This window comes from Panthera pardus, unplaced genomic scaffold (genome assembly GCF_024362965.1).
Source record: "Panthera pardus isolate Hobbes unplaced genomic scaffold, ASM2436296v1 HiC_scaffold_8, whole genome shotgun sequence".
Classification (NCBI taxonomy): domain Eukaryota; kingdom Metazoa; phylum Chordata; class Mammalia; order Carnivora; family Felidae; genus Panthera; species Panthera pardus.
The window spans coordinates 24,540,371-24,568,338 of record NW_026527013.1 but is presented as its reverse complement, the minus strand read 5'-3'; the positions used below and the strand labels follow the sequence as shown (position 1 = coordinate 24,568,338).

At 40.2% G+C, this 27,968-nt stretch overlaps 2 protein-coding genes across 17 annotated transcripts in view; one reads left to right on the top strand and one right to left on the bottom strand.

Moving 5' to 3' along the window:
- Positions 1–27,968, top strand: part of ERC2 (ELKS/RAB6-interacting/CAST family member 2) — a 926,312-nt gene that overhangs the window by 180,738 nt on the left and 717,606 nt on the right. The window lies entirely within an intron of this gene.
- On the bottom strand, positions 26,949–27,333 carry LOC109279116 (small ubiquitin-related modifier 1-like). The gene has a single exon (XM_053898037.1). The coding sequence runs from the start codon at positions 27,228–27,230 to the stop codon at positions 26,949–26,951; it is 282 nt and encodes a 93-aa protein (XP_053754012.1). The 5' UTR covers positions 27,231–27,333.

The following is a 27,968-nucleotide window of genomic DNA, read 5'->3' as shown; positions in this document are numbered from 1 at the left end:
CAATTGTTACAGGGAGAGGGATAACCGGAGTTTAGTGGAGATTTGAGGATGCTTATGCTGAGCAGGGACTTCTGACACGTGATGACACATGATTCTCCAGAAGGCTTGAAATCTCTTGGAAGAACTCATTATGTTTTCCCCTCTTTGTAGGCTGTGGTTATCTTTGCATGCTGGCTTCTTGCTTGGTTGCCTCACAGACACAAATGTGAGGGGACTTCAGGAGAACGGTCTAAAATGACCACACTTCCTGAAATCACAGTACCCTCTTGAGAAATCTGTGTGGCACGGTCTGTCTGAGGGCTGTCACACACAGAGAGAAAGGTTGATAGAGTGTCATCTTGGGAGGCCCTGGCAGGGTGCTGCTAATAGCATAAATCATCAGTGTTGTTGCTGCCACTGGTAAAAAATAGAAGGCTGTCTGGTGCAGGCACGAAGCTCAGTCCTGTACTCAGTTACTCCTCAGAGCAACCCTGTGAGGTGTAGGTGCTAACATTGTCCCATTACTTCATCAGGGAAGCTAAGTAGCTTGCCTAAGGCCTCAGGAGGGATGTGACCTCAGAAATGAGAACCATTGTACCTACTGTTCTGTAGAAAAGTCAAAATAATTTCTAGTCATTTCTTCCTACCCGGCTCCTCTCTGTCTCTGTGATTTGTTTTCTTTGACACTTTCCTTTTCTATTTAGGTTTCTGATGTGGCTCACATTATGATTTCATTTAAAATCTTATTCTTTCTCTTATTAAGTTGGTTTCCTTCTCTTTTATTTTAACCTCAATCATTTCCTTCCCTTTGCATTTTCATATGCATTGTTTTATGGGGTTAATTGTCTCTCTTGCTGTGTTCCAAGTAGAAGTTCTGGGCTTTTGCAAGAGACCTAAGAATGCTAGTGAAATTTATAGGAGACTTCTGGCCCAATATAATTTTAGCCAGCAATTTTCCGTGCTTCCTGTAAAACCCTTCCATCCACCTGTGCAAGTTTATTCTTCTTTGGTCTTAAATGAAATGACCTATACAAAGCACTTTGCATGAGACTTGGCTCAACAAATGTCATTTATGTTTCTTTGAAGAAAGGTGAGGAGGGGATGAACAAGAGTTATGGTCACATCAGTTGGTCTCCTTGTAAAGCAAGTCCATGCTCCCTTTACAAACCATTGACATCTCTTTTCAGAATCAAACCTCACTTGGTGGCATTTTATAGGTCACTTGTTGGGGCACAGGTGTTTGTACTGAGCTGTGCAAACTTGAAAGTGACCTTCTCTGCACCATCCTGGGCTCACTTTTTAATTGCTTCAGAATGTTATAGACTGGATTATATTGTGTTGTAAATACCTAGTTCACAGGGTTTGAATAAACTTAAATGTAATGCATGTAATAGATGAATTATATGTAATACATGAATACATGTAAGGGCTGGCACATTGTAGGTGCTCGTTAAATGTTACTTTACTAACATTTAACATTATCCACCTATCTATATCTCAAGACTGTGCATTTCTTGAGTGCAGAAATCATATCTTATTAATCTTTAATATCCATAATTTAACATTATCCACCTATCTATATCTCAAGACTGTGCATTTCTTGAGTGCAGAAATCATATCTTATTAATCTTTAATATCACCAGCACCTGTCACACAGTAGGTGCTGACTGCTGGTTTATCATTATTGATACATATCTGCCTCTTGTGAGGAGAGATCATCTTACACATCTTTAATAGATGACCAAAGTGTTTGATGTATATAGAAGATGACTGGGGAAAGAAAACATGAGATAATTAGAAGTTGTTACAACCTTTGAGATGACATAAAAGTTCTTTTTTTTTTATATATGAAATTTATTGTCAAATTAGTTTCCATACAACACCCAGTGCTCATCCCAAAAGATGCCCTCTTTAATGCCCATCACCTACCCTCCCCTCCCTCCCACCCCCCATCAACCCTCAGTTTGTTCTCAGTTTTTTTTTTTGTATCATATATCTGAAATCATTTTTTTTTAATATATGAAATTTATTGTCAAATTGGTTTCCATACAACACCCAGTGCTCATCCCAAAAGGTGCCCTCCTCAATACCCATCACCCATCCTCCCCTCCCTCCCACCCCCCATCAACCCTCAGTTTGTTCTCAGTTTTTAACAGTCTCTTATGCTTTGGCTCTCTCCCACTATAACCTCTTTTTTTTTTCCTTCCCCTCCCCCATGGGTTTCTGTTAAGTTTCTCAGGATCCACATAAGAGTGAAACCATATGGTATCTGTCTTTCTTTGTATGGCTTATTTCACTTAGCATCACACTCTCCAGTTCCATCCACGTTGCTACAAAGGGCCATATTTCATTCTTTCTCATTGCCACGTAGTATTCCATTGTGTATATAAACCACAATTTCTTTATCCATTCATCAGTTGATGGACATTTAGGCTTTTTACACAATTTGGCTATTGTTGAGAGTGCTGCTATAAATATTGGGTTACAAGTGCCCCTATGCATCAGTACTCCTGTATCCCTTGGATAAATTCCTAGCAGTGCTATTGCTGGGTCATAGGGTAGGTCTATTTTTAATTTTCTGAGGAACCTCCACACTGCTTTCCAGAGCGGCTGCACCAATTTGCATTCCCACCAACAGTGCAAGAGGGTTCCCGTTTCTCCACATCCTCTCCAGCATCTATAGTCTCCTGATTTGTTCATTTTGGCCACTCTGACTGGCGTGAGGTGATATCTGAGTGTGGTTTTGATTTGTATTTCCCTGATAAGGAGCGACGTTGAACATCTTTTCATGTGCCTGTTGGCCATCTGGATGTCTTCTTTAGAGAAGTGTCTATTCATGTTTTCTGCCCATTTCTTCACTGGGTTATTTGTTTTTCGGGTGTGGAGTTTGGTGAGCTCTTTATAGATTTTGGATACTAGCCCTTTGTCCGATATGTCATTTGCAAATATCTTTTCCCATTCCGCTGGTTGCCTTTTAGTTTTGTTGCTTGTTTCCTTTGCTGTGCAGAAGCTTTTTATCTTCATAAGGTCCCAGTAATTCACTTTTGCTTTTAATTCCCTTGCCTTTGGGGATGTGTCGAGTAAGAGATTGCTACGGCTGAGGTCAGAGAGGTCTTTTCCTGCTTTCTCCTTTAGGGTTTTGATGGTTTCCTGTCTCACATTCAGGTCCTTTATCCATTTTGAGTTTATTTTTGTGAATGGTGTGAGAAAGTGGTCTAGTTTCAACCTTCTGCATGTTGCTGTCCAGTTCTTCCAGCACCATTTGTTAAAGAGACTGTCTTTTTTCCATTGGATGTTCTTTCCTGCTTTGTCAAAGATGAGTTGGCCATATTTTGTGGGTCTAGTTCTGGGGTTTCTATTCTATTCCATTGGTCTATGTGTCTGTTTTTGTGCCAATACCATGCTGTCTTGATGATGACAGCTTTGTAGTAGAGGCTAAAGTCTGGGATTGTGATGCCTCCCGCTTTGGTCTTCTTCTTCAAAATTACTTTGGCTATTCGGGGCCTTTTGTGGTTCCATATGAATTTTAGGATTGCTTGTTCTAGTTTCGAGAAGAATGCTGGTGCAGTTTTGATTGGGATTGCATTGAATGTGTAGATAGCTTTGGGTAGTATTGACATTTTGACAATATTTATTCTTCCAATCCATGAGCAGGGAATGTCTTTCCATTTCTTTATATCTTCTTCAATTTCCTTCATAAGCTTTCTGTAGTTTTCAGCATACAGATCTTTTACATCTTTGGTTAGATTTATTCCTAGGTATTTTATGCTTCTTGGTGCAATTGTGAATGGGATCAGTTTCTTTATTTGTCTTTCTGTTGCTTCATTGTTAGTGTATAAGAATGCAACTGATTTCTGTACATTGATTTTGTATCCTGCAACTTTGCTGAATTCATGTATCAGTTCTAGCAGACTTTTGGTGGAGTCTATCGGATTTTCCATGTATAATATCATGTCATCTGCAAAAAGCGAAAGCTTGACTTCATCTTTGCCAATTTTGATGCCTTTGATTTCCTTTTGTTGTCTGATTGCTGATGCTAGAACTTCCAGCACTATGTTAAACAACAGCGGTAAGAGTGGACATCCCTGTCGTGTTCCTGATCTCAGGGAAAAGGCTCTCAGTTTTTCCCCATTGAGGATGATGTTAGCTGTGAGCTTTTCATAAATGGCTTTTATGATCTTTAAGTATGTTCCTTCTATCCTGACTTTCTCAAGGGTTTTTATTAAGAAAGGGTGCTGGATTTTGTCAAAGGTCTTTTCTGCATCGATTGACAGGATCATATGGTTCTTCTCTTTTTTTTTATTAATGTGATGTATCACGTTGATTGATTTGCGAATGTTGAACCAGCGCTGCATCCCAGGAATGAATCCCACTTGATCATGGTGAATAATTCTTTTTTTTTTTTTTTAAGAGTTTATTTATTTATTTATTTATTTATTTATTTTTGGGACAGAGAGAGACAGAGCATGAACGGGGGAGGGGCAGAGAGAGAGGGAGACACAGAATCGGAAACAGGCTCCAGGCTCCGAGCCATCAGCCCAGAGCCTGACGCGGGGCTCGAACTCACGGACCGCGAGATCGTGACCTGGCTGAAGTCGGACGCTTAACCGACTGCGCCACCCAGGCGCCCCGAATAATTCTTTTTATATGCCATTGAATTCGATTTGCTAGTATCTTATTGAGAATTTTTGCATCCATATTCATCAGGGATATTGGCCTGTAGTTCTCTTTTTTTACTGGGTCTCTGTCTGGTTTAGGAATCAAAGTAATACTGGCTTCATAGAATGAGTCTGGAAGTTTTCCTTCCCTTTCTATTTCTTGGAATAGCTTGAGAAGGATAGGTATTATCTCTGCTTTAAACGTCTGGTAGAACTCCCCTGGGAAGCCATCTGGTCCTGGACTCTTATTTGTTGGGAGATTTTTGATAACCGATTCAATTTCTTCGCTGGTTATGGGTCTGTTCAAGCTTTCTATTTCCTCCTGATTGAGTTTTGGAAGAGTGTGGGTGTTTAGGAATTTGTCCATTTCTTCCAGGTTGTCCAATTTGTTGGCATATAATTTTCATAGTATTCCCTGATAATTGTTTGTATCTCTGAGGGATTGGTTGTAATAATTCCATTTTCATTCATGATCTTATCTATTTGGGTCATCTCCCTTTTCTTTTTGAGAAGCCTGGCTAGAAGTTTGTCAATTTTGTTTATTTTTTCAAAAAACCAACTCTTGGTTTCGTTGATCTGCTCTACAGTTTTTTTAGATTCTATATTGTTTATTTCTGCTCTGATCTTTATTATTTCTCTTCTTCTGCTGGGTTTAGGCTGCCTTTGCTGTTCTGCTTCTATTTCCTTTAGGTGTGCTGTTAGATTTTGTATTTGGGATTTTTCTTGTTTCTTGAGATAGGCCTGGATTGCAATGTATTTTCCTCTCAGGACTGCCTTCGCTGCGTCCCAAAGCGTTTGGATTGTTGTATTTTCATTTTCGTTTGTTTCCATATATGTTTTAATTTCTTCTCTAATTGCCTGGTTGACCCACTCATTCGTTAGTAGGGTGTTCTTTAACCTCCATGCTTTTGGAGGTTTTCCAGACTTTTTCCTCTGGTTGATTTCAAGCTTCATAGCATTGTGGTCTGAAAGTATGCATGGTATAATTTCAATTCTTGTAAACTTATGAAGGGCTGTTTTGTGACCCAGTATATGATCTATCTTGGAGAATGTTCCATGTGCACTCGAGAAGAAAGTATATTCTGTTGCTTTGGGATGCAGAGTTCTAAATATATCTGTCAAGTCCATCTGATCCAATGTATCATTCAGGGCCCTTGTTTCTTTATTGACCGTGTGTCTAGTTGATCTATCCATTTCTGTAAGTGGGGTGTTAAAGTCCCCTGCAATGACCACATTCTTATCAATAAGGTTGCTTATGTTTATGAGTAATTGTTTTATATATTTGGGGGCAACGGTATTCGGCGCATAGACATTTATAATTGTTAGCTCTTCCTGATGGAGAGACCCTGTGATTATTATATAATGCCCTTCTTCATCTCTTGTTACAGCCTTTAATTTAAAGTCTAGTTTGTCTGATATAAGTATGGCTACTCCAGCTTTCTTTTGGCTTCCAGTAGCATGATAAATAGTTCTCCATCCCCTCACTCTCAATCTAAAGGTGTCCTCAGATCTAAAATGAGTCTCTTGTAGACAGCAAATAGATGGGTCTTGTTTTTTTATCCATTCTGATACCCTATGTCTTTTGGTTGGCGCATTTAATCCATTTACATTCAGTGTTATTACAGAAAGATACGGGTTTAGAGTCATTGTGATGTCTGTATGTTTTATGCTTGTAGTGATGTCTCTGGTACTTTGTCTCACAGGATCCCCCTTAGGATCTCTTGTAGGGCTGGTTTAGTGGTGACAAATTCCTTCAGTTTTTGTTTGTTTGGGAAGACCTTTATCTCTCCTTCTATTCTAAATGACAGACTTGCTGGATAAAGGATTCTCGGCTGCATATTTTTTCTGTTTAGCACACTGAAGATATCGTGCCAAGCCTTTCTGGCCTGCCAAGTTTCAAAAGAGATCAGTCACGAGTCTTATAGGTCTCCCTTTATATGTGAGGGCACGTTTATCCCTTGCTGCTTTCAGAATTTTCTCTTTATCCTTGTATTTTGCCAGTTTCACTATGATATGTCGTGCAGAAGATCGATTCAAGTTACGTCTGAAGGGAGTTCTCTGTGCCTCTTGGATTTCAATGCCTTTTTCCTTCCCCAGTTCAGGGAAGTTCTCAGCTATAATTTCTTCAAGTACCCCTTCAGCACCTTTCCCTCTCTCTTCCTCCTCTGGGATACCAATTATGCGTATATTATTTCTTTTTAGTGTATCACTTAGTTCTCTAATTTTCCCCTCATACTCCTGGATTTTTTTATCTCTCTTTCTCTCTGCTTCCTCTTTTTCCATAACTTTATCTTCTAGTTCAGCTATTCTCTCCTCTGCCTCTTCAATCCGAGCCGTCGTCGTTTCCATTTTGTTTTGCATTTCGTTTAAAGCGCTTTTCAGCTCCTCGTGACTGTTCCTTAGTCCCTTGATCTCTGTAGCAAGAGATTCTCTGCTGTCCTCTATACTGTTTTCAAGCCCAGCGATTAATTTTATGACTATTATTCTAAATTCACTTTCTGTTATATTATTTAAATCCTTTTTGATCAGTTCATTAGCTGTTGTTATTTCCTGGAGATTCTTCTGAGGGGAATTCTTCCGTTAGGTCATTTTGGATAGTCCCTGGAGTGGTGAGGACCTGCAGGGCACTTCCCCTGTGCTGTGGTGTATAACTGGAGTTGGTGGGCAGGGCTGCAGCCCGACCTGATGTCTGCCCCCAGCCCACCGCTGGGGCCACAGTCAGACTGGTGTGTGCCTTCTCTTCCCCTCTCCTAGGGGCGGGATTCACTGTGGGGTGGCGTGGCCCGTCTGGGCTACTTGCACACTGCCAGGCTTGTGGTGCTGGGGATCTGGCGTATTAGCTGGGGTGGGTAGGCAAGGTGCACGGGGGCAGGAGGGGCAGGCTTAGCTCGCTTCTCCTTAGGTGATCCACTTCAGGAGGGGCCCTGTGGCAGCGGGAGGGAGTCAGATCCGCTGCCGGAGGTTTGGCTCCGCAGAAGTAGAGTTGGGTGTTTGCGCGGAGCGAGCAAGTTCCCTGGCAGGAACTGGTTCCCTTTGGGATTTTGGCTGGGGGATGGGCGGGGGAGATGGAGCTGGTGAGCGCCTTTGTTCCCCGCCAAGCTGAGCTCTGTCGTCCGGGGGCTCAGCAGCTCTCCCTCCCTTTGTCCTCCAGCCTTCCCGCTTTCTGAGCAGAGCTGTTAACTTATGACCTCCCAGACGCTAAGTCGCGCTTGCTGTTGGAACACAGTCCGTCAGGCCCCTCCGCTTTTGCCAGCCAGACTCAGGGGCTCTGCTTTGCCGGTGAGCTGCCCCTCCGCCCCAGCTCCCTCCCGCCAGTCCGTGGAGCGCGCACCACCTCGCCGCCCTTCCTACCCTCTTCTGTGGGCCTCTCATCTGCGCTTGGCTCCGGAGACTCCGTTCTGCTAATCCTCTGGTGGTTTTCTGTGTTATTTAGGCAGGTGTAGGTGGAATCTAAGTGATCACCAGGACGCGCGGTGAGCCCAGCATTCTCCTACGCCGCCATCTTCCCTCCAGACCTCTGTTCTCAGTTTTTAAGAGTCTCTTATGCTTTGGCTCTCTCTCCCACTCTAACCTCTTTTTTTTCTTTTTTTCCTTCCCCTCCCCCATGGGTTTCTGTTAAGTTTCTCAGGATCCACATAAGAGTGAAAACATATGGTATCTGTCTTTCTCTTTATGGGTTATTTCACTTAGCATCACACTCTCCAGTTCCATCCACGTTGCTACAAAGGGCCATATTTCATTCTTTCTCATTGCCACGTAGTACTCCATTGTGTATATAAACCACAATTTCTTTATCCATTCATCAGTTGATGGACATTTAGGCTTTTTACACAATTGGGCTATTGTTGAAAGTGCTGCTATAAACATTGGGTTACAAGTGCCCCTATGCATCAGTACTCCTGTATCCTTTGGGTAAATTCCTAGCAGTGCTATTGCTGGGTCATAGGGTAGGTCTATTTTTAATTTTCTGGGGAACCTCCACACTGCTTTCCAGAGCGGCTGCACCAATTTGCATTCCCACCAACAGTGCAAGAGGGTTCCCGTTTCTCCACATCCTCTCCAGCATCTATAGTCTCCTGATTTGTTCATTTTGGCCACTCTGACTGGCATGAGGTGGTATCTGAGTGTGGTTTTGATTTGTATTTCCCTGCTGAGGAGTGATGTTGAGCATCTTTTCATGTGCCTGTTGGCCATCTGGATGTCTTCTTTAGAGAAGTGTCTATTCATGTCTTCTGCCCATTTCTTCACTGGATTATTTGTTTTTCGGGTGTGGAGTTTGGTGAGCTTTTTATAGATTTTGGATACTAGCCCTCTGTCCGATATGTCATTTGCAAATATCTTTTCCCATTCTGTTGCTTGCCTTTTAGTTTTGTTGATCGTTTCCTTTGCAGTGCAGAAGCTTTTTATCTTCATGAGGTCCCAATCGTTCATTTTTGCTTTTAATTCCCTTGCCTTTGGGGATGTGTCAAGTAAGAAATGGCTGCGGCTGAGGTCAGAGAGGTGTTTTCCTGCTTTCTCCTCTAGTGTTTTGATGGTTTCCTGTCTCACATTCAAGTCCTTTATCCGTTTTGAGTTTATTTTTGTGAATGGTGTAAGAGTGTTCTAATTTCATTCTTCTGCATGTTGCTGTCCAGTTCTCCCAGCACCATTTGCTAAAGAGACTGTCTTTTTTCCATTGGATGTTCTTTCCTGCTTTGTCAAATATGAGTTGGCCATACGTTTGTGGGTCTAGTTCTGGGGTTTCTATTCTATTCCATTGGTCTATGTGTCTGTTTTTATGCCAATACCATTCTGTCTTGATGATTACAGCTTTGTAGTAGAGGCTAAAGTCTGGGATTGTGATGCCTCCTGCTTTGGTCTTCTTCTTCAAAATTACTTTGGCTATTCGGGGCCTTTTGTGGTTCCATATGAATTTTAGGATTGCTTGTTCTAGTTTCGAGAAGAATGCTGGTGCAGTTTTGATTGGGATTGCATTGAATGTGTAGATAGCTTTGGATAGTATTGACATTTTAACAATATTTATTCTTCCAGCCCATAAGCACGGAATGTTTTTCCATTTCTTTATATCTTCTTCAATTTCCTTCATAAGCTTTCTATAGTTTTCAGCATACAGATCTTGTACATCTTTGGTTAGATTTATTCCTAGTTATTTTATGCTTCTTGGTGCAGTTGTGAATGGGATCAGTTTCTTTATTTGTCTTTCTGTTGTTTCATTATTAGTGTATAAGAATGCAACTAATTTCTGTACATTGATTTTGTATCCTGCAACTTTGCTGAATTCGTGTATTAGTTCTAGCAGACTTTTGGTGGAGTGTATTGGATTTTCCATGTATAATATCATGTCAAGATGACATAAAAATTCTTATCATTCATCAAAATATTTTTAATGAATTGTGAACAAATAGAGCTTATAATGGTTACCCTTTACTGAGTACTTGCTTTGTGCTTGGCACTCACCTAAGTGCCAGTCACTCATTATACATTTAATCTCAGTTAAGATTTATCCTCTGTTTATAGATGAGGCCACTGAGACACAGAGCAGGTGTGACTTTTGCAGGGTAACATAGCTACCATGTTAGAGTTAGAATGTGAATAGAGTTCTTCCACTATCCCATTCTTGCCTATAGAAATAATTACTCCTCATCGCATATTTTATCTCATTATAATAGTAGTGGTAATATTCCTGCAGCTAACCTTTTTATTAAAAGAAGATGAAAATTCAGTGGACCTAATTAAACACATACTGAGTACCCAGTTTGTAGAAAATTCTGTCCCCAGTGTGGACATGTCTCCTGAGCATTAGGGCCATATATGTAAGTTTCTAGTGAGCAACTTGTGGGTTGCGGAGATATCTTAGCCTGTCCAGAATGGAACTTCTTGTTTTTCCTCCTGTGTCTCTGTCTCGCTGACTGTGACCACTGTTTAGCTCCCAACCCAAGCCAGATACTGGGAGTCATCATCAGTTTCTCTTTCCCCATCACTCCTGTATTAGTTTCCTATTGCTGCTGTAACATATTACCATGAACTTATTGGTTTACAGCATATCCTCATATAATTCTGGGGGTCAGAAGTCTGAAATCAGTTTCACTGTGCTAAAATCAGTGTGTTGGCAGGCCTGTGTCCCTTCTGGAGGCTCTAGGGGAGAATTCATTTCTTTGCCTTTCAAAACCTTTAGAGGCCAGCTGCAATCCTTGGCTTGTGGCCCCTTCCTATATCCTTAAATCTCTCTTTCTATGACCTCTGCTTCTGTTGTTACATTTCCTTCCCTCTGGCTGACCCTTTCACTTCCCTCTTAGGTGGACCCCTGTGCTTCCATTGAGCCCATCCAGATAATCTGGGATAATCTTCTCATCTCAAGATCTTTAACGTAATGTATTTGCAGAGTCCTTGCCATGTAAGGTAACATATACACAGGTTTTGGGGATTAGTATGTGGCCATCTTTGGGGGGCCATTTTTCAGCCTACCACATCCCCTACATCCACTGTATCACTAAATCTTGTTCTCTCTGCAAATTTTCAGATCTTGTGGCTTTTCATTTCCATTGCTCTTACCTTTGGCTCGGTCGTCTTAACTGCTCTCCCAGCTTTATGCCTCTTGTGGTTCCTTCTTTATGCTGCTATCATAATCATCTTTGAAAAATTCATGTCTATCCTTTCCATACCTTCCATTGCCAGGCAGACCAAGTACACACTCCGGAGCCTGGCTCGCAAGGCTCTTTCCTGCTTGTCCAGTCTTGTTTCTTGCTCTTTCTCTCTGGTCTGCTCCAGTCACCTCAAATTCTGGCTTTGCTCAGTAACTGGCTTCCGGGCTCTGTGCTTATGTTTATGCAGCTCCCCTATTGTCTGGGGGTACCCTTCCTTCTCCATCTTTACCTGACCAGCCTATATTTGTCCTGCATTATTTAGCCCAGGCATTACCTTCTCAGAAGCCGTCACTTTCACTCTCTCTCACCCTAGACTGCCTATGCTTATTTCTTATAGGAATTATTAAATATCCATTTACTTGACTGCGAATATCCAGGCAAAGACCATTCATAGGATCTAGCACTGTCCTTGGTATGATGACAACCCATAAGATGTGACACACATAGATCCCACCTCCCTGAAAAAGCTATATGATTTTAACCAAATTACACCACCCCTAGTTGTATGCAAATGTACAGTCTTTCTTTCTTTCTTTCTTTCTTTCTTTCTTTCTTTCTTTCTTTCTTTTCTTTTCTTTTCTTTTCTTTTCTTTTTTTGGTAGTGTTGACCATAAATAAATAAATAAATAAATTAATTAATTAATTTAAAATATGAAATTTATCGTCAAATTGGTTTCCATACAACACCCAGTGCTCGTCTTTCTAACGTATATGCTATATTCAAACAAAATGACATTTGAAGACAATAAAGTATCGTTACTTCAGGAAAAATACTAAATTGAACTAGTGTTTCTATGCCATAAATATTAAAGATGTAGATGAATGACTGGTTTCTTTACTGAATTTTGGGAATTGAGTGGATGCTGGGAGCAAAGCACTACAATATCCCAGCACTATTGGTGGTGGGGAGCAATAACTAATGCTGGATAGTAAGAGATGGTTTTGTGTGATCCATCAGGGTAAATGTTTGAACTGCCAGAACAGGAAATTATAAAATTTGCATCTAAAAATAATCTTATCTTTTGCTTTTTCAATTGTGAACTCCAGTGCTAAGAAACAAGGACCTTACAGAAAATCTAGGCAGTTTGTGAAATGCTTCTTTGTAATCAGCTGATTTGATTTTCTTCAGTATGATGGTGGAATATTTGTGAGGAAATTAAACTTCATAGTATTGTAGTCATCACTTGCGTGGCATCAACTTTTCTATCAGACTTTAAGGAGAAGTTTAGAAATACTAGAGCTACCTTTGACCCCAGTGCAGGTTTGCAAAACTACAACAGCTTTGGAAGAAGATTAAATGAACTTGGGACCTCTGAAGCAGAGTTCCTTAACTGTGTGTCACACTGTTGACATTCTGGGATGGATAATTCTTTGGTGGTGGTGTAGGGTGCATCCTGTATATCGTAGAATGTTTAGCAACATCACTGACCTCCACCTACAAAATTCAGTAGAATCATATTCCCTCAGTTGTAACTATCAAAAATGTCCTCAGACATTGCCAAATGTCCCCTGGTGGGGGGGGGGGGGGAGGGTACAAAATTGTCTCCAGTTGAGAACCACTGTTCAGAATAATTGATACTCAAAGTGTGGTCCAATACTTTTAGTTATAATTGTCTAACCACAATTAGAAATGCAGCATCTCAGCCTCCACCCCAGGCATCTGGAATAAGAATCTGCTTAATAACAAGATCTGCAGGAGACCTGTGAGCATATGAAGGTTTGGTAAGTGCTGACCTGAAGCTCTGCTCAGAGCAGTGTGGTATAGCAGAAAGGCAAGAGCTGTGGAGCCAGACATGGCTTACTGTTACTAACTGTGTGACATTAGGCAAGTTGTTCAGCCTCTCTCAGACTCAGCTTGCTCCTTTGTAAAATGGGACTAAGAAAATCTATGTTGTGAGAGTAAAGTGAGAGAACCCAGGAAAAGGGCACCTGGCCATTATTAGAATCTCACTGGGCTGGCTTCCTTCCCTCTCTTTATAAAGCTGTTTTTCTTGGCCTTGCTGCACTCACTGTTACTTGTAGTGATGATATAAGAGGATGAGGAAAAGCGATATGTCTGAGTCAGTGCTCTGCAAGTAGAGCAGGTCATAAAAAACCTGCCTGTTTACAGACTTTTATTTTTGAATTATTTACTTTCTTTAAGCTGTGGCTCTTGTGGTCTGGCCTTCCCATTGCTTGGGAAACTGGGATCTCGTTTCTGGAAAACCCATTATCCTGAGCCTTGTGAACTCTTAATGGTCTCATTTAGAGGCCAGAATCTGAAGGTGGGAAAGGTGAAGTTGATGGCAGTTAAACATAAAACTATTTAAGGAAGAAGAAGCTCACATAGTAAACTTTATTCCTGTACTATAGCAAGTGTTTTTTGAAATGGGGCAATTATTTTTATGACCATTAGTAAAATTTTTGATCATGTAGGGTAAGAATAAATACTTTTGCCTTGGGAATAAATTGATTGCTCTGGAACTCCAAGTTTTCCTCTTTTCCTCTTTCTCTCACTATGACATTGCCTTGGTATAAAAGCATGTATTTAAAAATTTCTTATCCTGATATATCAAGAATAGCTGTTCTCATGGCTTTGGGCCAGTAATCTAACCTGGCAGACCGTTCTCTCTCTTTTCTCTTTCTTTCTTTCTTTCTTTCTTTCTTTCTTTCTTTCTTTCTTTCTTTCTTTCTCTTTCTTTTTTTTTTGCAAAGTTTATTAAAAAATAATATATACTATGGATACATACATGCATGCATGGAATCACACCCACACAAGCAGTATGTAAATCCGACTTGTCAGGACAGTTTTTAGGCAAATCACAAGTAGTTTATCTGAAGTGCTGTGATTCAATGAAGATGAAGGGACATTGCCCAGAACCAACGTATAGTTGTGTAGATAGAGCACTGCACAACTCTGGGGGTGCCATGTATATCATGGACATCATATACTTATATATTACTGCAGTGTGTCAGAATATGGCAACACAGCCCCTTGTTCCAACAAAATCATATTGTAACAATTTTCTGGCAGTCAGAAAAGTCAGAAGTAAAGTGTTTTGAGGAAGAGAGTTCCTTTTATAATTTGCACAAAGGTGCCATATAAGCTAGTGGCAGCCCTGCCATCACACATTTCTTTGGAAGCTTCTACTCTGGTGGGCAAAGTAATACAAATCATTATCCCAGAAGTCATAATGTGGTCGAGAGCCATAAGAAAAGTATAGTTTGTTTAATTTGCACATTTCATGCATATGAAAATAGAATCCTCCATAAAAGAGGTCCTTGAATATACCTTTCATCTTGAAGCTATCACTAATGCCTGCATGTGTATGTTGCTATCCTTTCCATGTGAAGGATAAATAATTTAAGAAATGAAGGCAGGTGAGTGACATGGTAGTTGTGCTAGAGAAATGGGGACAGGGATACCCCTTTTGTACATGAGGCTATACTACACTATAGTATATGTTTTCCTTCAGGACTTTGTGTTTTGGACTTGAGGACTATACACATAACTTAGCATTGGCCATGTGGGCATTATTGGCTTATCTGCTGTCATGCCTTGGGTTGACACATTTTACACATGTTCTTGTTGTTATTCCACTTTCATCTCCATTTCTTTCTAGAGATAGTCTGCTGTTTTACATGGAATTACATTTGAATAGTCACTGAGAGGAAACGTGTCTGTTTAACTTGGCCTCTTTATTATTTAGTTATTCAAGTATTATATTAGTTTTAGGTGTACAATATAATGATTCAACAATTCTATACATTACTCAGTGCTCATCAAGATAAGTGTGCTCTTGGGGCGTCTGGGTGGCTCAGTCGGTTAAGCGTCCGACTTCGGCTCAGGTCATGATCTCACGGTCCGTGAGTTCGAGCCCCGCGTTGGGCTCTGTGCTGACAGCTTAGAGCCTGGAGCCTGCTTCCGATTCTGTGTCTCCCTGTCTCTCTGCCCCTCCCCCGTTCATGCTCTGTCTCTCTCTGTCTCAAAAATAAATAAACGTTAAAAAAAAATTAAAAAAAAAAAGGTAAGTGTGCTCTTAATCCCTTTCACCTATTTCACCCATTCCCCCTACCTGCCTTCCCTCTGGAGACTGCCAGTTTGTTCTCTGTATTTAAGAGTCTGTTTTTTTTAATCTCTCCTTCTTTAAATTTGTTTGTTTTGTTTCGTAAATTCCACAAGTAAGTAAATTCCACAAATAATATGGTATTTGTCTTTTTCTGACTTGTTTTAGCATTGTACCCTCTAGGTTGTCCCAAATGGCAAGATCTTATTCTTTTTTATGGCTGAGTAATATTCCATTATATGTTCTATATATATGTTACATTATATATATATATATGTATACACACATATACGTATTCATATATATAACATATATAACATATATGGTGGAATATTACCCAGCCATAAAATATCTATTCCATTATATATAAATGTGTATATATATGTATGTGTGTGTGTAATTGTATATCATTAATATTATCTATCTATCTATCTATCTATCTATATATATATAGGTGTAACTGTATTTCACCTCTTCTTTATCCATTCATCTATGGATGAACACTTAAGTGCTTCCATAACTTGGCTATTTTCAACTTGATCTTTTTAGATGCAGTAGTATTGTTGATGCAGATAACAGAGAGCTCTTCTAGATGGGCAGGGCAGAAAAGAGAGAATGCAGTTACTGACAGGGAACCAGGTAGAAGAAAACCTACTTTTTTGTACAAGTGGTAAACTCTTGGGTTATTTTTCTTTTTGGGTCCAGATGTGCCAAAATTGGTCATTTTGACTGGATTGCAAAGAAGGATTGCACTGGATATTTTGGTGTTGATGTCATTCTTATGGTTATTAATGCTAGAGCTCTCAACTGTGAGCCTAAGTTGTGAGCTGTGGGGGAAATGATTTGTTCTTAGTAGTTAGGGTAATGAAATTTGCAAATAATGTGTTAAAACTAAATTATGTGGTTATATTATAAAATAAAATGATATAAATATGAGATGCAATATTAGATAGCTTATATAATAGAAAGTTTGGACCCCTAGTTCTCTGAAGGAGGTTGTGTTGTTATCTTTATAAGTGTAGCAACTAGGGCTTAGAGAGGTTAAGTTCACAGTGCTGGGAAGTGGAGGGAATGGAATTTGAATCCAAGTCTGACTGACAGGATTCCCACTCATGTTTATATTTCCCTGAGCTAAAAAGACAAGGGGTTGTATGTAACCACATCTCTGGACACCACCATGGGGATGTGTGAATGTCACTGTTTCTGTGTAGGATGACTGACTATTCCAGGCGCCTAGGAGTGAGAAGTTTCCAGGATGTGGGATTCCAGTTTATAAATCAGAAAAGTGCTGGACAAATCAGGCGGAGTTTGTCACCCTACTCCTGTATGCCATGGTAGGGACAAGGTAAGGATCAGGTGGGAACCATTGGATTACTTCATCATCTTTGCTATCGTTATGTGTATTCCGGATGGTTTGGATGAGAGTGTGGTTTTTCCATTACACTTTTTCAGGATGTAAAGAAAATGTGTAAAGAAATTGCAGGACTGGTTTTTTAGGCAGCTCATTGGCCAGGATCCTCAGAGTCTTTCTAAAAACAGGTGAAGTAGAAGTTATAAATAAATACATAAGTATATAGCCTGCCATGATGGTGGGAAACACACTTATTCCCCTTCAGATCTGGCCACAGTGGTCTCATTTCAGCCAGATGTCTCAGTCCTGTTTTGCCCTAAGTTGATGGATTTTAGTAATTTGGTGCTGGGGACTGGGGGTGGAGGGTACATACCCTTACCCTATCTTACCCTGATTGGAGGCTGTGTCGCCTCAATTATAGGAGTTTAGAAACTAGAATTTAGTGTTTAACAACTATTCACATTATTGTAACTGGAGAAAATAACAATAAATATGCTTATTTAAAAATGGAAATTTGGTGAGCACTTGGGTGGCTCAGTGGGTTAAGTGTCTGACTCTTGGTTTTGGCTCAGGTCATGATCTTGTGGTTTTGTGAGTTTGGGCCCCACATTCGTCCCTGCACTGGCAGCACAGAACCTGCTTGGAATTCTCTCTCTCCCTCTCTCTCTCTGCCCCACCCCCAACTCACTCTGTCTCTGTGTCTCTCAAAATACATATATAAACTTAAAAAAAAAAAGAAAAAATTAGAAATTTGCTACTTGGAAGTATCTGCTCCCTTGAGGAAATCTTTCTGGTTTCATCATCTTTGTGTTGAAGAGCTGCCTGTGGGCCTGGCAGTTGTACAGAGGGAAATTTATCTGGTGCCTTTTTTTGTAAAAAATGAGAATGATTTGTCTTTTTTTTTTTTTTTTTTTGGTGCTCTTTTGCCTTCATTGGAAACTTGAAATTTTTTCAGCTCATTGATAGTTTACCTATCTGGTCACACTTTTTTTTTTTTGGTTTATTTTTTTCCCCCTTTTTAAACAGTTTGGGTGTGGGGAGGAAATATCTGTGCCTCTTTAGGACATCTGTTGTTTGTTGTTATAGCTGACTTTGGAATGCTGTCCTTGGAACTGCTTTCCGATGTGGAGTATATGTATGCAGTGCTTCATTAACTGATGGTGTGGGAGAAGGGAGCTTTCCTTATAAGACAGCTCCCCAAGTGACCATAGCCTCGCCCTTTATGTGTCAACACTTTCAAAAATGATTAACCACTCTGAGGGAAGTCTTTATAGATTACAGCTATTGGAATACTTCCTGACTTTCTTACACAGAGTGTCCCCAGCAGATTGGAACCTTTTATTCATAGCTCAGGGTCAAGATTAGCAGTGTCTATTATTATTCTTTCTTGTGAGGGGGTAGGTGCCTTGGGGTGGTCTTGGGAATATAGGGTTATTTGCCTCTCTCCTAAGTGGTCTCAGATTATCTCCTTTGCATGTATATTTTTGGTGTTTTTTTTCTGGTTCTTCCTATGCTGCTAGAGGACATCTATCTCTGTTAACAATGTTGGTGTCTCTAGCATGTGTTTCACATTTCATCTTTTTATTGTTAGTTTGCTGGAGACTGGGAATTAGAATGCCAAGCTTGTTAGAAGTGTGCAGAGTAGGTAGGGTTTAAACAGACTGATCTATGATTGAGTGTGTCTTAATGTGTTGAACTTGAATGATCTAAGATAGGACTTCTAGATAATTGTGATGTAAGTGTGTTGTAAGTGTGTTTGACACTGGTGAAATAAAGCTTGTGGAGAATTTGAGTTGAGAACCAGGAAGGATCTTCTGCCTCAGAATGTTAACTTGACTTCACTTCTTTTTTAGTCAAGATAGTGCTGGGAACTCTGAATTCTTTTCTGATATCCTTTCTTTCATCTGGACATGTAACAGAGTTTTATTCATGCTGTTTGGATCTTGCATGTTTATAATGTGAGCCAAAGTACTAGTACTTATGAAATCCCCCTTGTTTTCTTGCTAATGACAGATCCTGAATTTTTTTTATCTTTAGTAACTTCACCTCCTATTTACATCTTTATCCTCAGCCAAGCTGGGTGTAACTAAAAAATAGGAATAGGGGTCACCTGGGTGGCTCAGTTCATTGGGCGTCTGACTTTGGCTCAGGTCATGATCTCACAGCATGAGTTCAAGCCCCGTGTCAGGCTCTGTGCTGACAGCTCAGAGCCTGGATCCTGCTTTGGATTCTGTTGTCTCCTTCTCTCTCTGCTCCTTCCTCCCCAGCTCTCTCTGTCTCTGTGTCTCTCTCTCAAAAATAAATAAACATTAAAAAAATAAAAAAAAAATAAAAAATAGGAATGGTATCATTCCATTCTCATCTCCTGTGAGAAGCCTCATAGCAGATTAAAATTCATATTTCTTAATACCTTGAAAAAGTCAGCTGTGGATAGTGTGTGAGGGTCTGGGAGAAGATGGTGAAAATTAGAACTTTTAAACCAATATGTTTTTCTTAGTCTGTTTTATTAGACTGTGAGTGTACATTTTATCAAATTGCCAGCCTGTCTGTTTTGGTCTTATTTGCTTGAAATTAGAATTGCTTTGGATAAGTAGGAAAGTTAAGTCATTTATACCAGTTAGGGTTAATATAATAAATTTAAAGCTGTTTTAGTTTTCACATTACAAACTAACAATTCTATATTATTCTGGCCTACTGAAAATTTCTCAAGTTTTTACTTTCTGTGATTATGTAGGGGGCTAGAATAAATATATATGTTAGAAATCTCTTGTATTTCTGAGTCAGTGAGAAAATCAAAAGCTGATTGGATTGACAGTCTAAAAATAAAAATCACTTTGAATTTGGTACTGTCTTGTAATTTACACAAAGCCTAAGAGTGAAAAGTTAAAGGCTCTTCTACCTGAAAGACCATAAGATGAATGGAAATGGGCTAGTGTTGTATTTTTCTTTTTGCTACTGTGATTTTTGTTTGTTTGTTTTGTTCTGCAAATGCCTTTTCTAGTTAGTCTCTGTGTGGGTAGTAATAAGATTAATTCTGTTTTAGGGGGATTAGCTCATGGCTGTGAAGACATGCAGGGTTAAAACTTCTGTGGCACAAATGTAAGACCAAAGAAGACGTGACAGTCTGTGGAATGTTAACTTCTTACAGGGAATTAGTTAAAACTGTACTTTTATGCAGGAGGTCCCTCTTACACGAAGATGTTCATATTGGGATCCAATTAGGACCAAAATTTGTATAAATAATGAGTAAAGTTAGTAAGTGTAGTTTGGACTTTGATCTTACAAATGGAATTAGTTAAATGAAATTTTGTATCTCACATTTGACAAAATGTATGTGCCATGTATTAAGAAATATTTAGATCAAAGAATGAAATCCAAATATCAATTTTGATTTAGTATGAAATTTTTCTGATCAGATTGACAGCTAGCATGATGCAATGTCCGTCAGTCAGTGTTTGACCTTCATGCTACCATTAAAAAAAAAAGTCATTTTCCCAAAAGTAAATTAGAGAGCTGCTTCACATTTCCCAGCAGCCTCTTTAATCTGTTGTTATTCAGGTAATTTTCTTTTGTTCTTTTGAATTTCCTATCCTGCCATCATCCTCCTTAATCATCCCACATCAACAGATTGTCACTGTTGGTAGTTCTGTCTGAGATTCATTGGTTGCCCAGCACCTTGCTTTCACTGAGTGCAAGATGTGTGCCAGATACTGTGCTAGGTGGTGGGATGATGTGGCCACAGCCTTTTTAGTCTTACAGTAGGGACTTGAAGAGTAGTAATACCAAACATGGTCTACAAAACCTGCAAAGAATGATCAATTTCCATTAAGTGTTAGGAACCCCTATAGGAAGTGGCATTTGAAAGGGGACAGATGTCAGGAGATGAAATGGGATGGGGTAGCAAGTCAAGCAAAAGCTCAAGGGTAGGAACACACAGGGAAAGTTCAGAGGGCAGTGAGTTGTGTAATTTGGCCAGGACATAGCAAAGGCACGGAGGATCAGAGACAGTTTGGGATGAGAGGTAGGTGAGGCTTCCCTAGTCTTTACTGACTGCCCACCAGGCACTGTAGATACAACCGTTCATAATATAGACATTGTTGATTCTTTTTTTTTTTTTTAACGTTTATTTATTTTTTTGAGACAGAAAGGCAGAGCATGAACAGGGGAGGGGCAGAGAGAGAGGAAGACACAGAATCTGAAACAGGCTCCAGGCTCCGAGCTGTCAGCACAGAGCCCGACGCTGGGGCTCGAACTCACGGACCGTGAGATCATGACCTGAGCCGAAGTCGGACGCTTAACCGACTGAGCCACCCAGGCGCCCAAGAATTTGACTTTTTGACAAGTTCTCAGGCAAGGCTGATGGCTACTGGCCATTCAGGTGCCCCGACATTGTTGATTCTTATGGAAAACAACAGGTTGCACATAGTTAAATCATTTCATTTACTAAAAAAGGCAGGGAGTATTTAACAGAGTTTCTTAACTTAGAGGAGGCAAAGAAGGCCTCTCTGGATCAGTGGCGTATAAGCTGAGACTTGAAGGATCAAAAGAAATTCAAGGAGGGGGTGGGGAAGGAAGGGTGGGAATGAATTGGAGGCAAATAGCATAGTTTAGTCAAGTCTGGAGGCAACAGGGAGCTGAGTCCATAGCATAGGAACCAAGGAAAGTCTAGAGCTGTGCTGTCCAATGTGGTAGCCATAGTTAGATGTTACTTTGAGCATTTGAAATGTGGCTATTGCAATCAAGGGACTGAGTTAACCTCCCCATGCTGGTCTAGAATACCTATAACAGAGGGAGACAAGTTTTCATGGGACTGAAGAGGACCATTGGAGAGTGAGTTTGTGAAATATGGTAAACTATGGTGAGCAGTCAAGACTTTATTCTAGAATGGTAGAGAACCACTAAAAGATCTTATGAAGGGGTGAGCCATAATCAGATTGGCATTCTGCAGTTGGCCTGTGAATAGGATGCTACTGCTGGATTTGAGCAAGGAGGGGGTAGTCATAAAGTTGTACCTAAGGAGGATTGATCTGGAGTAGGGTATGGAATAGACTGGACAGGGGATGGAGGGAGGTGGAGAGGTCAGAGGGGGTAGAGGTAGAGCATAGTGGTTTATAATGCAGGCTCTGGAGTCTGATTGCCAGAGCCAAATTCTGGGTTGGCCATCTTCAATTTGCTTGGAGGAAGGATGTTTCAACTTTGTGAGCAGTGCTTGGTCCTGGAACTGGCCTGACTTACGCAGCTACAGGACAAGTGGAAGGGGGGTTATTTGAGCTTGCAATCACGTCTCTGGGGGCCATTGTGAGTTGCCATTCTGGGAGTGGGGCACAGGGACTATGTTCTCATGTTTTTTGTTTCACTTGGTACAGAAATTAAGGTCCCTTGATGACATCTCATTCAATCTTCTTTGACCTTATTTGGTAAGCTTTTCACTAAACTTTTATGGAAAGTCTGTTATTCTCATCTGCTTCCCATAAGAAAGTGTTTGGCAGTGGCAGCGAGTCCCAAGACTTACTGGAGAGGAGTGGTTTCCTGAAGGTCCCCCACAACATTCTCCTAGAACTTGCTTTCCCCAGTTGCAGACCAAGCAGACTGATGGAGCAAATTTGCTTTCTCTTTGGAGCATTCTGAGAGGTGTGGCTAGGAAGGTGGAATGAGAATTGGAGCAGGCAGCATATGTGGAAATTAACACTGTAGTTGCAAAAAACCCTAGCTAGCATGATTAGAAAAGGAGGCATTACTGAAAGGACAGCTTGTGGAATCCAAGTGCTGGATACAGTAGTCCTGAGGAAGAGCTGGAGAGCGGAACCCTAGGATTGCCAGGATGTTTCAGTTCTTCTGACTACGGGCATTACCTGTGCTGCATCTTGCTCCATGTGGTCACCTCAGCCAGCCCTAAGCTCTTGAATTTACCTTTCATAGATCCAGCTGGAACCTGGGAGAGAGCCCAGCTTGGGTCAGTTTTCACCCTCGCTCTAGGCAGGCCTGATTTGCTAGGAATGACCTTGTGAAACAAATATAGCTCCAGGGCCTCCCTTGCCATGATGCTTAGGGCAGGAGTTCTGCTTGGTTGTTGTCAGAATGGTGTTCACTATGGTATCATATATAATAAATATACAATATAAATACATACATAAATATTAATTTCCTAAGCCCTATCTGAGATATTATATCAAAAATTAGTCTAAAACCCACTTTTTCTCCTTATACTTTTACATCCTCAGCCACTCTGGTATAATGCTTATTTACAAGAAAACTCTTGGGGTGCCTGAGTGGCTCAGTCAGTTGGTTGAGCATCTGACTCTTGATTTTGATTCAGGTCATGATCTCATGGCTTTGGGAGATGGAGCCTTGTGTTGGGCTTTGCACTGACAGTGCGTAGCCTGCTTGGGATTCTCTCTCTCCCTTTCTCTCTGTGCCTCCTCACTCTGTTTCTTCTCAGAATAAATAAATAAACTTAAAAGAAAAGAAAACTTGATTTTGCCTTGTTTTTTTATAATATCAGCTATTTATACATATGAATGGAAGGGTAAAACCTAATTTTATATGATACTTCAATGATATACATCTTTTTGGGGAGGAGGAATTAGAGCGAATGTCTTCCAAGAATTAAAATTCACTGTGTATGAAAGATCACATTTGAGATGATCATGATTTATAGAGTAAAATATAGGTTTAAGGTCCTAAACAGCTACTTGGTGAATGAAAGAGACAGAATTTTTGTGTTGTAACAACTTTGGTAAATATTGTACGTAAAATGAAAATAAATCAAAGTTCAAGTTGTACAAGGTAGAGTTTCTGGTGATTTCTGTGATATATTCCACTTTTATATCTTGAATATCACGTTGAATCAAGAGGCAATAAAAATATAGGTCTCTAGTTTAGTTTATGGTTGGTAAACTACAGCCCATGGGCCAAATCTAGCTTGTCACTTGGGTTTTTAGATAAAGTTTTATCAGAGGACTGGCATGCTGATTTGTTTACATATTGTCTCTGGCCACTTTTACGCTACAATAGCAGAGTTGAATAATTGCAACAAGAGACCATTTATGGCCTGCAAAGCAGAAAATGTGTGTTATCTGGCTCTTTACAGAAAAAGTTTGCTGACCCCTGGTTTAGGTCATCTGAGGCAGTGACTTTTAAAGTGGCACTGAGGGGTCCTAAAACCCTGTGAGACAGGCCGAATCAGCCAAGGGTGATACCTAGCAGGGCAAGCCATCTGGGCCCCTAGTCCTATTTCATCCAGAGTAGTTTGACTCTGTTGGGCTTCTGTGTAAGAAGTGATATGAATAAAGAAAGGATTGTCTTGCTTCAAAAATGCTATCAAAGCTACTGATCTCAAAGCACAGGAAGGCGTTCAGAACAGAGAGAGGGTCTCTCTCAGATTGTCTAATTATCTTATTGTGAACAAAGTGATTGCCTTGGCTTGACATAATGTCTCCAATGTAGAAAAAAAAATCCTTGACAGGAATTTGGATGCTGAGGTGGACCTCTGTAATTACTGACTTGTTGGAAATTGCTTTTCAGTCTCTGGCAGGCTGATTTCCCTTTTTACAGGCAGAGATGCTGAACTTCTTTCTGGGCTGCAGTCAGATTTTAAAAGACTGCTCTGTGACTAGAGTTGATGAAGGGGTGAAGTTCATACTCACAAGGCAATGGCTGAAAGTAAAATGTGCCAAATCCTGGACTTTGGTTCTAATTCTTAAAGCATCAACACATTAATCTGATGCCATGGAAAGTGGCCTTTAACATAGCTAATTTCCTCAAGTGTTTCTATTTTTGTAACTTAGGGGAAAATCTAAATGTGAATTGCAAGAGTTACTCAGGGTGAGAAATGGAGCCTTGGGATTGGGCAATAAGGATAAGGCCATTTGGTTTAGTTTAGGTTAAGCCATATAAACTGCAGATGGTTATCAAGCTTGCCATGCCTGATGAAGATTTTAAACTATGATGTATTACGGTATATGATATGCCAAAAGAATTGCAAAGTCTTGCCAATTTATATGGGCAGAGACTTGGGGCATATGTTTGCAAATGAATTTGCAGGGCGTTAGATCAGAAGGGTGGAATTTATTGTTGGAACAAACACAATTTATACATATGGATGCAGTGACCAGAGGTCATCTAGAAGGGAAAATCTAGAAAGGGTGATGGGGATTGGGTAGCACTTGCTTCATCCCAGAGGCTTTACATATATTATCTCATTTAATCCTCACAGTGTCCCTGTGAGATAGCTATTATTATCCATATTTTACAGATAGGGTAACCATTAATTAAGTACTTCTCAAGGTCATACAGCTAGTAAGTACTTAAGCATATTTGCCCAATGTTTTTCCAGGGGGATGTGATTGGAGTTGGAAAGTGAGTGAGTGTCTGAGAAGAGCTCCCCTGCACCCAGCCCCATTTCATGTGAGGGAAAGGAGAAGCAGATATGGTCTCCTTAGATCCAGAAATCTCTGAATATAATTCAGGAGGAATCTAAAGCAGTGGGGGAACTTAGCTTGTTTCCCAGAGCAGGCTGGGGAGACTAGGTGATGTATATTCAACTGGCCTTGTGAGTGGAAAAGTGGCAATGGCTGAAGACAGCCATATAAGACCCAAGCTCCAATGTGGTATGGAAAAAGAAGCAGTGAGGCCCTTAGCTGTCACAGGAAGCTGTGGTAGATGCTGAGAGGGTTGGAAGACTGGGGAGTCATGGGGCAGGGCCAAGAAGGACTCAGAGTGCGTGGATCTTGTTGAAGTCCATGGTGGGTGCTGCAGTCAGCAGTAGTTGACCTCAGAGGTCAACACCCAAATCCAGGTGGCACCAGTTACTCAGACACTACCTGTAGATGGCAAATATGCCCCAGGGGATGCTTTACCATTTAGGAATTTAGGGGTAGATGAGAAGGTGGGGAAAGAAGAGAATCTCAAAAGACTGATGTTTAAGTAGTGGTGACTGAGTTATTTCTAATTGCCAAGGTTATGTTGTTTGTACCTTTGTTCTTTACCAGGGGGTTAGAATTAGGAATTTGGAGGCTACAATGAAATTAAGATATAGAGATATAACATTTTTTGGTACATCAAATATAAAGTTATATTTTGCACATTTCTCTTAATTGCTGATAATTTTTAACCAGAATCAGCTAAATTAATTATGCTAATTTTTTCACATTAGTGACTAATAGTTTGAATATGAATGGTTTGAAACCATGTTCATGTATATTATTTCACTTAATTTGGGAAGCATGTACAATTGTTTAATATTATGAGGCAGGGTACCATTATTATTTTTTACAAATGTTTTATTTATTTTAATGAGGCTGGTACAGACAATGTCCATTTAAAACACATATCCCAGGTCAAAAAGTACAAATAAAATAAAAAAGAGTAGTGTTCTGTTGAATACACTTCTGCATGAATAACTTTATTAATTGTTAATGAAAATTAGAACATTTCTGAGATCTTCTTAAAAAATTTTTTTTTAAAAATGTTTTATTTATTTTTGAGCGGAGTAGAGGAGGGGCAGAGAAAGAGGGAGACACAGAATCCGAAGCAGGCTCCAGGCTCCGAGCTGTCAGCACAGAGCCCAGTGCGGAGCTCAAACTCATGAACTGTGAGATCATGACCCGAGTCGAAGTCAGACACTTAACCAACTGAGCCACCCAGGCACCCCTCTGAGATCTTCTAATAAGACTTTTCTTGTATCTTAAAACACTTTCTTTTCAGTGAAACCATCTTTGAGTTAGTCATTACCCTCACCATCTCTGTCATCTTGATGCCAGCATAGTATTTCTCTTCTTTTGGTCCAGACCCTCAAATTTTAAAAGTAGCTTCAAGTTAAGGAAAGGTCATTTTTCCACAGTTCACTTCTCTGAAAAACTTTCATCTCCCACTGAAAATCATAGTCCAGGAGTGAAGCAATCACAAGTTAGAACTTCAGGGCCAACTGGAAAGTCGTTGTGAACACTCGCATTGGTCAATCTTATTTATCATAAGACTGAAAAAGCACAGCCTGGGAAAAGTGGGCCCTCTATGCATGCACGTAATTTTTAAAAAGGAGAGGGCTATATGAAGGGGGCTGAGGTTTGATCACCAAAAATCAGCACAATGAAAACAGGTGGTAATGAATAATGGGCACTAGAATTCAAATTAGCAGATGTTTTAAAGAGATGGGGTGCCAGTTTTCAATTTCATTTTGAACACCACGTTACAAAAGAACTAATTTTAAAAATAGAAAAGGATTGAGGGTAAAGAAAAAAAAAGAAGAATACATAAATCATTGAATCATTGATCATTGTTCCTGATAAACTTCGATCACATCTTCCTCCATTCCAATTTCTTTTGGAGTGTAATTATCAGCACTTCTCTGATCTTCAAAGAGAAACCTGAGTGAATTCATTGGAACACTCTGTCTTTGGCAGTATGATGTTTTGAGTTTATTGAGGTGTGTTGTCATTTTCACTTTGAACTGAATCTCACTGCTATCCTGTCCAATGACTTTCAGTTTAATGTGTTCTCCTACCTTCTTATCCCACAAGTCCTCAGTTGAAGGTTTTGCCTCCTGGTCAGACATGGTGATGGTGGCTTCATCCAGGGTCTCCGTACAGTAGCGCCCTCAGGTAGGCAGAACCTCGCTCCAGGGTTTACAAATCCATCCCTCTTCCCCACCGCACAATACCGCGGCTCTGCAAGGTACCATTATTATCCCACATTTTACAGTTAAGGAAACCGAGGCTCAGAGTAATTAGCTTACTTGGCCAAGGTCACACAACTGGTCAATGAATGATGCTGAAATTATTGATTCAACATCCATTTTGAATTATCAGAACCTGGCATGGGACCTGACACATAATAAGAGCACAATAAATATTTCAATGAATGAATGATGGCTCAATTGTGTGGCAGTGTCAGTAGGCTAGTTGGTAGGTTGGGAATCCTGTTGTGAGCAAGGTAAGGAAAGAAAAATTAATCAGAGCTGGATCCTCCTCTAGGTGAATTAGCTGTCCCTGATGTGCTATGCATTCTAATTTACAGCTAAGCCTTTGGAAATACTCGTGGGTCCTGTCAGAAAATACATGGAAAGCAAAAGAGTTTTAGAAGTGAAAAAAAAAAAATGTTTTGTGGTTTAGAGACTCCTGAGGAAAGTTAACTCTTGGGCTGAGTATAGTATGGGGGGAGTATGTCAAGGGCCAAGAAAGTATTTCATATCAGTTCATGCCTCTTAGAGTTGCTTTACAACATCTCATCATGTTGCTGTAATCCATGAGCAGAATAAAAGTGGACAGCCTTCCAGGGCAGATGTAAAGAAATT